General features: G+C 39.7%; 1 protein-coding gene across 3 annotated transcripts in view; it reads right to left on the reverse strand.

Annotated features, from left to right (window-relative positions):
* Positions 1-12406, reverse strand: part of BRD10 (bromodomain containing 10) — a 102453-nt gene extending 90047 nt beyond the window's left edge. For all 3 annotated transcript variants that reach the window (XM_070480454.1, XM_020904589.2, XM_020904588.2), the window contains exon 1: positions 11104-12406. In XM_070480454.1, the coding sequence (XP_070336555.1) occupies positions 11104-11687 (584 nt within the window). In that variant the 5' untranslated portion in view covers positions 11688-12406. The remainder of the gene's footprint in view (positions 1-11103) is intronic.
* Between the last annotated feature and the right edge of the window lie 989 nt (positions 12407-13395).

Here is a 13395-nt window from a genome sequence, read left to right on the forward strand (position 1 = left end):
GAAGAATCATGGAATGCAGTGAAAAAACAATTCTGTATCAGACTTCATAGAAGAGGTAAAATCGGAGCTGAGCCTCAGATAATAATTAGGATTTCACTAGACATAGAAAAAAGAGAAGAAGAAAAGACACTCCTGATGTTTTGAAATTGCTCTGAATTTGATGACGTTGATGGCAACAACTGGAGACTGAATTCCAGAGAAAGTCAATGTCTAGTTCAACACAAGTGTCGGTGGCAAAACCAGAATTAAACTCACTTTACTCCCAAAGTTAAGACATCTTCAGTACAGTAAGTCATATATTAACTCTTTCAGAGTTCTAGAATACCAAGGGGGCTATTTCTAAAACGTTTTTCCTCTCAATTTAATGCAGAGCGAAACTACTACTTAATAAACAAGTCTCTCTGAACACCAAATAGTATAAACACAGGGATAATGTAAGACTATCTTCAGGTACTATTCAAATTCTGTTATTTATTTGCTCTACTTTAACCAAACATCATCATAACTTATTGAATGTTTGTTAATTCTGTGTCTTAAAATTACAGTTCTTAACTTTTTTTCGGTCTGTGCTCCTCTGCTGACCTAATAAAAAGTTTTGTACCCTCTCCCTAGATAAAATGTAGGCACCAGTCCATAGTCCCACACACACTTTTGCATACAGTATGGGATAGGGGGTTTTAGAACTCTAATTTTTAAATATCATAAAGGCTTGGAACTCAAACTGAACTATTTAAAAGAGAAATAAAAAATTTAAAAAACAAAAGACTATAAGGTCAACTAGTACATTACTTTGCCTGATACAGTGCAGAACAAAGCTATGAGAGCTAACCTAGATCTCTATTCATTGCTCCCCAAAATCAAATAAGAAACACAAAGAATACCATTACTATCCACAGCTGATTTATGAGTAAGATCATACAAATAGGCTTAAATGCATAAAAGCGACAGGAATAGAATCTTGGATCTTTAATTTCAGGCTTTTAAAAATTCTGGTACTATTTAACACATTAGCCCTATGTAACAGGAATTACTCGTAGACTATTTTAATTCTAAATTAGAGATTGCTTTGTGTAATATTCTATGATAAACATGTGACTTTCAAGGTCTCTCCATTCTTTTTCAAAGGAATAGAAATGCAAACACCTAGTATCCTGTGTCCCACCCCTCCCCCAACACTATCCCTCACTTGTTACCACTTCTTCAAGCTGTATGTATTTCACAGAACACATGACTATATGAAATCTGCTTCTTAATTCTCTCCTACCTTCCCTTCATTCTGCCTAAAGGCTGACAAGTGTAAAAGCAGTGATTAAAAAAAAATACTTCAATGAAAGAAATTTCAAATTCTGAGGTGAAATCAATCATGAAACAGTGTTACTATATCCTGAAGTATCAGCCCTGGAACTTTATTTTGCATAAAAATCATTTAGGAGTTTATTAAAAATGTAGCTTCCTTATCCCCACCCTGAGATACTGGGTTAACAGATTTAAGTATGCTATTCTGGGGCCAAGGTCTCTGCCTTTAACACAATTCTAATGCTGGTGATTTAGGAAATACTCTTTGAAAGGCACAGTCCCAAAATCTTTTAAAATGACTGGTACAACTTATAGCTACTTACTACTTAATTTTTAATTAACATTTATAGAAGTCAATAGTAACAAGTCAAGCAGAAAAAGTCCCTGCCTGCATAGGTTTTATATTCTAGTGAGACAGGGGAAAAAGATATATAATTAAATCATATTTTTATTAGGCTGCAATAAATGCTATGAAGGAAGACAAAGAAGGTTAAGAAAGGATACATACTGACCAGACAGAGGGAAAGCCTTGCATATAAGGTAGCAACAGAGTAGAAAGTGAGGGAGACAGAAAATGAGCTTATCTGTGGGAAGAGTCAAATTTAAACTTGCTTTTCCTCAAGCATAAGTATTTGAAGATAGATATAAAATATGCCTTCTACTTTGTTTACTGATTATATTTTAATATTTTTATCTTCCAATTTTAGTAACTCACATGTTAAAAATTGGGCTCATGGGCGAACATGGAAACAATCCACATTTATGTCTATGGGGAGACACTTCTATGTAATATCAGTTTTTGAGATGATCTGTTTCTCTCCTCAGTGCCAAATGAAATGGATTTGTTCTTATTTTATGAAGACACAAGAACAGACCCTGAATTCACTAGGAATTATATATTTAGCAGAATCTTGGTGTACCTTACTGTATTTGTTAAGTAAGCTACCACTGAAATTGAAAACAAGTTTAAGAACATAAAGCATGAAATGCCACAGGGAAAGTAATTCCAATATTCTACCTGCACGCACATTTTGTAAGAGAGATTTTCTTTCTAATCTCAACCTTAAAAAACTGAAAATGTACATACATCATTACCATAAATGTCAATGTACTAGGTTAGTATAAATTGTAGAACTGAAACAAAACTATTTACCTTTAAAGCTTTTGCAAACTTAAACTGTAGTAATTATAAACCGGCACGTTACCATTTGAAAGAAACCTTTGTCGAGCAGATGAGACATATCTGAAGGAGAAAGGGGGATATCTTTTGGAAAGAGAAGCTCTCCAAAACACTTCATGTGCTAAATAGTAGTTCAAATACTTTCTGCAATTATAACCTGGCAAAAGTTTTTTCACTGATTGTAACTTGGAAGGCTTAAACTTCCACAAAAGAGCAACATTAATAAAGTAGTACTTACAAAGTATAACAAGAGGTAGTTTCACCTTAAACTAGTTTATCTCAATCTGTATTCTCATCTTTATCTTTTAGAGGGATGCCTAGAGAGAAATGAACAAGGCTGAATTTCCAGATATACTACCGTTGAAGAGATATAAAACAAGCTATCAGAAGAGTTATTTTTGTCTGAACGTACATTCAGATGGCTCTACTCAAAAGCTTTAAATATGAAAGCTTGAAATGAGCTCTTAGTACTAGCTATTTCAAGCATTTCAAACTGCACCTACAAAAATCTGAAGATTTTATATTTTGAATGATATTATGGGGAGGTGGAAAGGGGGTTCAAAAAAAAGGAAAAAAAAGGTATTATAAAAAGTAACAACAATAACACACGATCAGGGATTCCCAGATGGTGCTAGCAGTAAAATAACCTGCCTGCCAGTGCAGGAGACATAAGAGACACAGGTTTGATCCCTGGGTCCAGAAGATCTCCTGGAGGAGGGCATGGCAACCCACTCCAGTATTCTTGCCTGGAGAATTCCATGGACAGAGGAGCCTGATGGGCAACAGTCCATGGGATTGCAGAATTAGACATGACTGAAGCAACTTAGCATGCATGCACATATTGTAAAAAAAAAAAAAAAAAAAGTATAAAGTGGACGGGAAAATTAATCACCCACAGTTACACCACCCAGTTACAGCATCTAACATGACTGTACTGTCTTACAACTCTGATAATACATATTTTTAACCCAATTCTTTTTCAAAGTTGTAGATTCTAATTTCCTTTAAATATAATCTTTTATTAACTATAAAAGTAATCTGCTTATCACAGAAAATCTGACATAAAGAAAATTTTAAAAGCAAAATGAATAACCACTATTAACACTTTATTGGTTTTCATTAGTCTTTTTTTTTTCAAGGTGTATATGTTTAATATCTTGATTTTAAGCACAATTAATTGTGGAACATTCACTGGTCCCAAGTGGAAGATGATGTAACAAAGGGCTTGGTTATCAGATAACACCACCACTGGGGTTTATTAGTGCTTCCCATTAAAAAAGAAGAAGAACAACCTCTTCAAGTAATTTAAAATACGCTTTAAAGATTCATATTATTATGGAAGCTCCTTGTAAATGAAAACAGCTATTATTTGTTCTCTACTCTTGTGGAGAGAACCTAGAGATCATTTGAGAGCTAAAACACAAATACAAAAAGAACATAATCTTCTCTCCAAAAACATGATTTATTACCCTTGCTCTACTTTTTTTTCTTAGAAATAAAAATAATTACAAGGGCACAAATACAATGAGAAACAAACTTTGAGGCAAAACACCTTACAGTCTATTAGGGCATTTTTTTTACTGTATTATATCTAAATCATTTTCAAATGGAACAAAATCTCCTAAAATACTAAAGCCTGTAACTTTACTATATTCCAACTGATACCTTTTATTTATTCCACGACGTTTTTTGTTTTGTTTTTTTTTTTTTTGGTGCACAGGCTTATTAGCTGCTTCATGGCATGTGGGATCTTCCTGGACCAGGGACATAAACTGTGTCATCTTGCATTGGCAGGCAGATTCTTTACCACTGAGATACCAGCGAAGCCCTTATTTATTCCTTATTTATTTACTCTTTTCAGCTTCATTAACTGCCTTTTCTCAATTAAGCATTTCATCTTTTAATATAAAATTATACACACTTTAATCATATTTTTCTAATCTTTCCAAATTGAAGACAAATCCTTACACAAGGTTCTGTCCTGGATCCCCTTATATTTTTACTAGACTCTATCCTGAGCAATCTTATTCCCTCCCATTTCTTCAACCACTCTCCTTTTGCAGGTTAATTCCTAATTAAACACCTCTAATCTAGCACAAGTCACTTCTGAGCTCCATATTCAGCCTTCTAATAATTCTCAGCTGCGTATCTTCAAATGCATGCCTCCTTTCACATTCCCTCAACATCACCATCACTTGGGCTCAAATTTATTCATATTTTGGACATCATCCTCTCCATCACACCCACATCCAGTAGCTTGCTACTGTACTACTTTTACTTGCAGAATTTACTTCTCTTATAGCTTTATCCACCAATTTATTTCTACTGCTTATTATTTTTTGATGGTATTAACTCAAGAGCCTTTTAATAGGTTTCCTTCATTCTCTCTTCTTCCATTTTAGCCTTCAAACCTTAAAATAGTAGTACAATCATGTCACTCCCTTAGCTAAAAACTGTGATGCAAAACCCACTGCAATGTTGTAAAGTAATTAGCCTCCAACTAATAAAAATAAATGGAAAAAAAATGCAAAAAAAAAAAAAAAAAACTGTGATGAATCCACAATGCCTACATTATAAACTCCTTAGCAAGCAATCAAGGTCCTCTGTAATTACTGTTGCTGTTGTTCAGTTGCTAAGTCATGTCTGACTCTTTGTGACCCCCATGGACTGCAGCACACCAGGCTTCCCTGTCCTTCACTATCTCCCTGAGTTTGCTAAAATTCTTGCCCAATGAGTCGGTGATACTATCTAACCATCTGACCCTCTGTCACCCCCCTCTCCTTTTGCCATCAATCTTTCCCAGCATCAGGGTCTTTTTGAACGAATCCGCCATAATTAGTCCCAGCTTATCTTTCTAGACTTATCTGCCACTACAGGATCTCATCATTCTGTACACTAACCAACCACTGGATATAAACCACTCCTCTGCAATATGCCCTCTTCTGCCTCCATACATGTAATTGTTTGTTTGTGTACCACTTTTAAGTAAGGGATAAAGTCATGTTTATCACTGTAACCACAGGGGGCTTCACAAACTACATCATAGGATAGGTCAAATAATTGTTTCATGAACTCTTCAACTTCATCTATCAATAGTCTATTCACCTTTCAAAATTATGACCTCTAAAATAAAATCTAATAAAGTATTTTTTTCGATTCCAGCTTTCCCACCTCCTTCGAGTAGTTGATCCCTCCTCTGTACTTTCATAAAACTCTATAATAAAGCTCAATAATAAACTCTATAATAAAGTAGTCCTCAAAGAATGCACCCTTAGAATATATAGTTAATCCCTGAACAACAGATGTTTTAACTGCTTGAGTCCACTTAAACACAGATCTTTTTCAACAGTAAATACTACAGCACTACAACACGGTCCTCAGTTGGATTCAGCTGGTTGAATCTGCAGATTCAGAACCCCCGATAGGGAGGAACCAAGTATATGCATCTGAACTCTGGTGCTGGAGAAGACTCCTTAGGGTCCCTTGGACAGCAAGGAGATCAAACCAATCAATCCTAAAGGAAATCAACCCTGAATACTCATTGGAAGGACTGATGCTGAAGCTGAAGCTCCAATACTATAGCCGCCTGAAGAGAAGAGCCGACTCACTGGAAAAGACCCTGATGCTGAGAAAGATTGAGGGCAGGAGGAAAAGCGGACGATAGAGGAAGAGATGGTTGCATGGCATCACTGACTCAATGGACATCAGTTTGAGCAAACTTCGGAAGACGGTGAAGGACAGGGAAGCCTGCCGTGCTGCAATCCATGGGGTCCCAAAGAGTCAGATATGACCGAGTGACAGAACAACAAAATATATGGAGGGTCTAGCTGGGTCACGTTAGATGCAGATTTTCGACTGTGTCAAAACCAACATATACCACCAAAAATCCAAAAATGATTATGTTTTCCCAGTTTGTAGGGAGAAAAATCTGAGGAGCTCAGCAGAATCTCATCATTAAGGGTTTCCTCCCATAATTTGTTTTAAGCCTTTTTTTCCCCTAGCAAAAGATCATACAACTAAATATATAGATATCTCAGGATGCACTGTAAACAGCCCCATGACTTCCAGGTGTTTTGACAATGGATCACATCTGAAAATCAGTTTTAATATATTCTAACCCTTTACCATAACTGTGTATGTAAACCTCTTGGGCCAAAACTGTCCCTTAAGTCACAGAACAAAGCAGGAGCTCAAAAAATGTCTTGTTAGTTGAAATCCTTGCTTCATCCTTTTATCACTGCACTTAGAACATTTTCTAAATCTTCTTAAATGGCACTTCTTTTTAAAAAGAATGGCAACTATAATAAATTGAACTACATGGCGTATCAAGCACTAACATTCTATAATTCTGAACAAGAAGTAAACCCAGATTCTATTACCAAAGGTATTCAATTTTTAAAGATTTACATAAAAAAGATAGAATCACACATTCCAGTGGGAGTTGAACTACTAGGGAATAAGAAACACCTTGTTAAAATCCCCAGTTAATTTCTGGGTTTTGATCTTAGCTGAGAATAAACAAGTCAACAAATTTCAAATTTAACTAAGAAGGAGATTAAAATCAATGTACAAAATCCATATGTAGTTCAGTTACTACCTGTACTTGGAAACCTCTGTTTTTAAATTTCTGAGGCTTCATAATGATGCTTTTGTATGTTCATGTCTGACTAAAAAGCAATTACGAAACTAAGTTATCTTTACCTGTATTTTAAGGAAGCCTTTAAAAAAAAATAACCCATTATATGTGCCTCTCTTTAACAGCAACTTAACTCAGAAATCAACAAGGATATATATCATGTTCAAGCTTATTTTCACCAAAATATTATTTTAAATGGCCAAAACTAAAACTTCAAATTCAGCTCTGTTGGGGTCACTAGTGATGCCTATTCTGTAATTATAACTTATTAAAACTACATGGCAACATTCTTAAAGCTTTCAAAAATACTTTAAAATTTAAAAGCATTCAAAAATATAATTTAAAATTCAGAAGAGGCAAAAATTCTTATTAGGCATAACTTCCTAAGTATTTTCTATTCCTTTCCACTTATTAGATGGTTTTCTCCCTACTCCTTAATGCTAATTGCTATTTCCCTCCTGGGTGTGCGGGCGTGTTCTGTTAAGTCTGACTCTCTGTGACCCCATGGACTGTAGCCCACCAGGCTCCTCTATCCATCGGATTTTCCAGGCAAGAACACTGGAGTGGGTTGCCATTTCCTACTCCAGAGGATCTTCCCAGCCCAGAGATTGAACCATATCTCTGGCGTCTCCTGCACTGGCAGGTGGATTCTTTACCATTAGCGCCATCTGGGAAGCCCTCAGTTGCCTCAAATACATGAATAAGATCCTTTCTAAAATATGTAACTGAGAGACTAGATACGCTAGTCTTAGTCATAGTTCTATCACAAATATTATATATATATAACATATTGTTATATATTACTAATATAATTAAATTATGATAAAATGTCATTTGTAGATCATATACATGTAGTGCTATCATAAACACAAGACACAAACCAAAAAATTTAGAAATGTTAACAGGATAAAATAAAAATAAAATATACTGAAGTTGTAATGTTTTCTTTCTTCTCCCCAGTCGATCATCCTGCATACCTGCTGAAAAGCAGACACTATTCTGGAGACCATACTGTAGCCAGAAGAAGTATCTGTAGTTCCCAGAAACACCTTGCTGTCCCATGCCTTGCATTCACTGTAGTTCAATAATCTGGAATGTTTCTCTCAAGCCCTCTAAGAAAATCCAGAAGCAAGCTTCAACTTCTTTAAGAAATAGTTCAAGTATAAGCTTCTCTATACCTTTTAACTCCATTATATTGTAGAATCATCAATGTTTTTACGTGTCTTTTCCCCTACTCAACTATATACCACTTAAAAAAGCAGAAAACCTCTCTTTTGATATCTGAATGAATAGTTCTGAAAGATACACATTTGTGCAATCAATACTTTCAAAGCACAGATGAAAACACTGAGCTTCAAGTTATACAATCTGCCCAAGGTACATGCCACTGGACTGCTCTGCAATAATGTGATACCCTCTCTATCTGATGTACCTCATTTCTTGCTCAGTAATATATGAAGCAGCTGTAAAATTCTCCTTAAATTTGAAAATAAGGGTTAATTCAGTATCTTACAAATACATATGAGAAGACAAAAGAGAACAAATTTAATATCTAAGTGTTTCTTATTACTAAAATATGATATATCACTTATTTAGAAATAAGGTATCTGAATCATCTATTTGCTGAAAGTCTTAGTCACGTGGACAGTCTATTATAAGAGAGTATTGTTCTGGAGCATCTATATATCCTAATTGCATACCAAACAGCTATAATCTACGCTTTTCTTGAAGTAGTGCTCACTCAAAGCATTTATTTAGTAATGACTTGGATTTTAGGTTAGTACAGAAAAAGAAACGATTTCCTAGATCTACAACTGTGGTTTGTCGAACCTATTATTTACAAAATGTTTGTACATATCAAATACCAAAAAAAGTGAGGGACTCAAAAAGCCTTAATTATCTCTTTGAGATCATCATGTTTCATTTCATTTACTACTAAACTGCAAGAATTTTATCTCTCCAGGACTAAGAACATCAGAAATACATTATTATATTTATAAACAAAAGAATATTTTAAGTATGGATGCTGTTATATCATAGCCTCATTCTAAATCCCTGTTTTTTTTTTTTAACATTTATTTTTATTTATTTGGCTGCATAGAGTCCTAGTTGTGGCATGTGGGATCTAGTTCCCTAACAAGAGATCGAGCCCAGCCCCCCTGTATCAGGAGCACAGAGCCTCAGCCACTGGACCACAAGGGAATTCCCTAAATCCCTGTTTCTAACCTGTAAAACTAGATGCTTGGACTAGATAAACTCTTTAGCTTCTTCCACATCTAAAATCTTGTGACATCAACTTGGAATATACTTTACTACTTAAAAATAAAGTGAATGGACTGTTTCTTATGTGAGTCATAGCTATGAAACACTGTGAAGACAAGGGTAACAAACACACTACATAAATAAAACACCACTAAAGTATTAAAAGTAATATACAAATTTGTGAATTATTCTATTATCAAATAATTCAGTATTAGAAAAAGATTCAAGAAGATGTTCCTTAAACAGAGCTGCCCTAATGAGTCAAGCACTAAGTTAACCATTGTTTTCAGTGAAAGAAGTCACTGGTAGTCTCAAAAACAGCATAACTGGAAGCCAGCGACAGATTAGATTATTTTAAAATTACAATTATAAATCAAGGACAGAAAAGTTAACACAACTTTTCAGGTGCTTTTGGATAAAAGTACTCGCACACGTCCCAGTTTCAGATATGAGACTATTCATTTTATTCAACTACCACTACTAGTATTATAATGGTTAAAACTTATCTTGAGCTAACTATATGGGACTGGCACATTCGACTTTACATTTATTAATGCATTTAATAAACAGCAACCCCATTAATTAGGTACTGTCATTATCCTCATTTTATAGATGAGGAAACTGAGGCCAAAAACGTAGAGTGATTTGCAAGTTCACTTCCACTAGTAAAGGGTCAAACAACTGGATCACTTTCAACCACAATTTCCAACAGCTTTCAATTACTTTTTTATTCCTGACGAATTTCCGCTAGAGAAATTCAACTGACTCCTATAAATCACAGAGATATAAATTAATATGTTTATTTTGGTAGCCTCCTGTGTTACATTATCACTTCTTAGAAAGGAAAAATAATTGAGTAGATATACGGGTGGAGTATACCTAAAGTGTGAGGAGGGCAAGGCAACCCACTCCAGTATTCTTGCCTGAAGAATCCCCATGGACAGAGGGCCGGGCGGGGTACAGTCAACGGCGTTGCAGAGTCGGACACGACTGAGCGACTAAGCACAGCCACCCACCTAGAGTGTACCGAGGGCGCACACACCCACTCACCCTCTCACCCACCTACCTAGAGTGCACGACAGAGTCGAGCCACCTGACCTGCCTATGACTTCTGGGAGAATAAATACCAACATCCTAAGCGTATTAAAATTTTTGTGTTGATACAAAAATTCGGTTCTCTCAGATGAAGCTGAGAGAAAAAACCAAGAATATGCCACAGTAACTGTTAACCATTTAATAACACTATACATCTCCAATGACAGAGCTGAATACTAAAACGATATAACCTTAAGTTTGAAACCACCTTTTACAAGCGCCAAAATAAATTTCTAATGATATTTCATTCCATAAACGTTTAAAATTTTCTTGCCAAAACTGTCTAATAAAAGTTGCAAAGCCAACTTCCATCCCACTAAAACTTTTTCTCTCCCTGCTCCTGTAATTCTTCCTACGGGCACCTTTTCACTTTACTTCCACAAACTTTACCTGCTCTTCAGGGCTCGGTTCTCGGCTTTCTCCTCGGGTTCTTTCCTGCCTGGGCGTGGGGTTCTTTCGGCCCACACCCACCACACCCCTGCGGGCCCCCGCCCAGCACTGCTCCTCCTCCCGGGGTTCTGACTCAGCACCTATCAGCGACGCCCCCCGGCCCCTGGCCCAACCCATCCTCGGACACGTGCGAGGGTGTGTTTGTGTCAGTCCGTCAGTCCCGCCGGGAACTGGGCTCACTCACCGAGAAAGAAGCGCCAACTTCTGCTCCAGCATCATCTCCAGCTTCTGGCCCTGTTTGGAGATCCAGTGGTCCACTCCATGCTGGCGATAGCACGTCTCCAGCATCAACCTGAAGTCCGCCACGAACTCGGTGATGCCCCCGTACTGGCCGCTGGCGAATTTCTCCTCCATCTTCAGCAGACACATGCCCTCACCGGGCTGCTGCGGGAGGGCGCGACTGCCCCGGCCTCCGCCGCGCGGCCCCTCGGCCGCCTCCTCTTCCCTGGTGGCAACGCCCCCCAAGGGCTGGAGGAATGGGGCGGTGAGGCCTCGGTGCTTCTCCTGCAGGAACTCGCCCAGGATGCGGTAGCCCTGCTGCAGCTCGTAGGTCAGCTCCTGCTCCTTGCAGCCACCGCCCCCGACCACCATCGCCTCCTCCTCTTCGTCGTCGTCCGCGTCCTCCCTCGAGGAGGCACTCCTTCGGGCCGGCCGTGAGGCCGGAGCCGCTGCCACCAACTCGTCGTCGTCCTCTTCCTCGGCCGCCGCTGGCGGCCGCTCCTCTTCTCCAGCCGGCTTCATCTCCCCCGGCTTCCCGGGCACGCTCATGCCTCCGGCAGGCCCAGGTTGGGGGTGTGCAGGGGCCGCTCGAGGCGCCGGGGCACGCGTGAGCGCGGACCGCTTCCTCAGGGCTCAGGGGCTCCGCGCAGCCTCAGCCGCATCGGGCCTCGCTCTCCTCAGCTGCCGGCTCGGCTCGGTGCGCGCGGGGGTCTCGAGCTTGCCGCCGGCGGGGCGGGGTTACATGGGGCGCGGGGGAGGGGGGAGAGAAGAGGAGAGCCTAGGTGCCCTCCTCTCCCCTCCCCCCGGCGGCGGCGCGCGCGCACGGCACTAGCCTGCCTCACCCCTCCGCGCCCCGCCCGGCCGCTCTTAACCCGCCAGGCCTGGCTTGGCCTCCGCGCCCCACCCCCTCCCGGGCCGGCTTGAGGGCAGGGAGGGGGCGAGGAGGAAAGTGGGCTTCTTCTCTAGCCTCCCCGGAGGGCGCCGAAACGCCGGGCCACCGCGGCTCGGGCTCCTCCTCCTCTCCCTCACACCCCCTCCCGCCCCTCTCTACCTGCGGGGGACCCAGGCAGGAGGAGGCGGCGCGCGGACGGGGCCTGGCGACAACTGTCAGTTAGAAGCCCTACTGGGCGGGGGGAAGAGGAGGGGCCGGGAGAGAAGGGGGAGGGCACTCAGCCCCCCCCCCTGCCCCGGCTCTCCAGGTTGGGGCGAGCTGTGGAAAAAGGCAAAGAAAGAGGCACCGTCGCCGTCGACGGTGAGCATGCGCAGTAGAACACTACCACCCCCACCTCACGTACCGCTACGTGAAAGCCAGGACTCCGTCTCAGCTTCAGACCCTGAGGCCTGGTAGGTTGCGCGGAGCAATGATGTCATCAGTTTGTAGCCAACTGGAAGGGGCGGAGTAAAGAGAGAAGCAAAGCGGCCGCCGGGCTTTGCTCGCCACCTCCTGAGTGGGAGGCTGAAAGGGTTTTAGAAGTGGGCTGTGCTAAGAGGATAGTTGTTCCGCGAGACACCTATTAGCGCTGAAAGCTACAATTAATCCTGCAGGCGCTTGCTAGACAACTTTCGTTGATGGAAAGTGAATTGTAAGTAGACATCGAGTGTAAATCCTATCCATTGTAAAAAATTTCCTTTTGCACACTGCCCTCTCCCCACGTGACTGCTGGTTTTTCAACGTAGAATTGGCATTTTGTAAAGTTTAGAAAGGTTCAAGAACTCGACTAATTGGAACATATGTTCACATGCAAAAGAAAAAGAGATGTGTAGAACTCGAATTTCTAAAACTCCTGTCCCCAAGTCTTAACATCAGTTCCTATTTTGGAAGTTAATCCCATGTTTTCCGTTAAAATGAAAAAACATCCCCACCTTCTCAATTTTTGACATCTGCTAAGAGTAAAGGAAGGGAATGAAACCTTATTTAAAGTCCTTGGGACTTAGTGTTCAAATATTTAAAATCAGAACTGCAGCATTTAACAGTCGTTGGCATAACCTTTCAATCTCATTTAAAAATTACTGTTTAGGGAATGTCTAAGAAGTAAGGTTATCATTCCATTAGTTGACATATTGCTTAAAAATGAGGAGAAAGTAACGGTTCCTTAATGCAGATATTACTATTTTCTCCCTTTCTTTTTCAAAGATGCACATATTCCCTTTTCTGCTTACACAGGACGCTCTTGCTTGAAACGTGGAATTACTTGAATACAGAATCAAAATTTTAGAAAGTAAACATTTTAAAAGTAAAGATGTATAACAAAATGAT

The sequence above is a fragment of the Odocoileus virginianus genome, chromosome 18 (assembly GCF_023699985.2).
Source record: "Odocoileus virginianus isolate 20LAN1187 ecotype Illinois chromosome 18, Ovbor_1.2, whole genome shotgun sequence".
NCBI classification, from domain to species: Eukaryota; Metazoa; Chordata; class Mammalia; order Artiodactyla; family Cervidae; genus Odocoileus; species Odocoileus virginianus.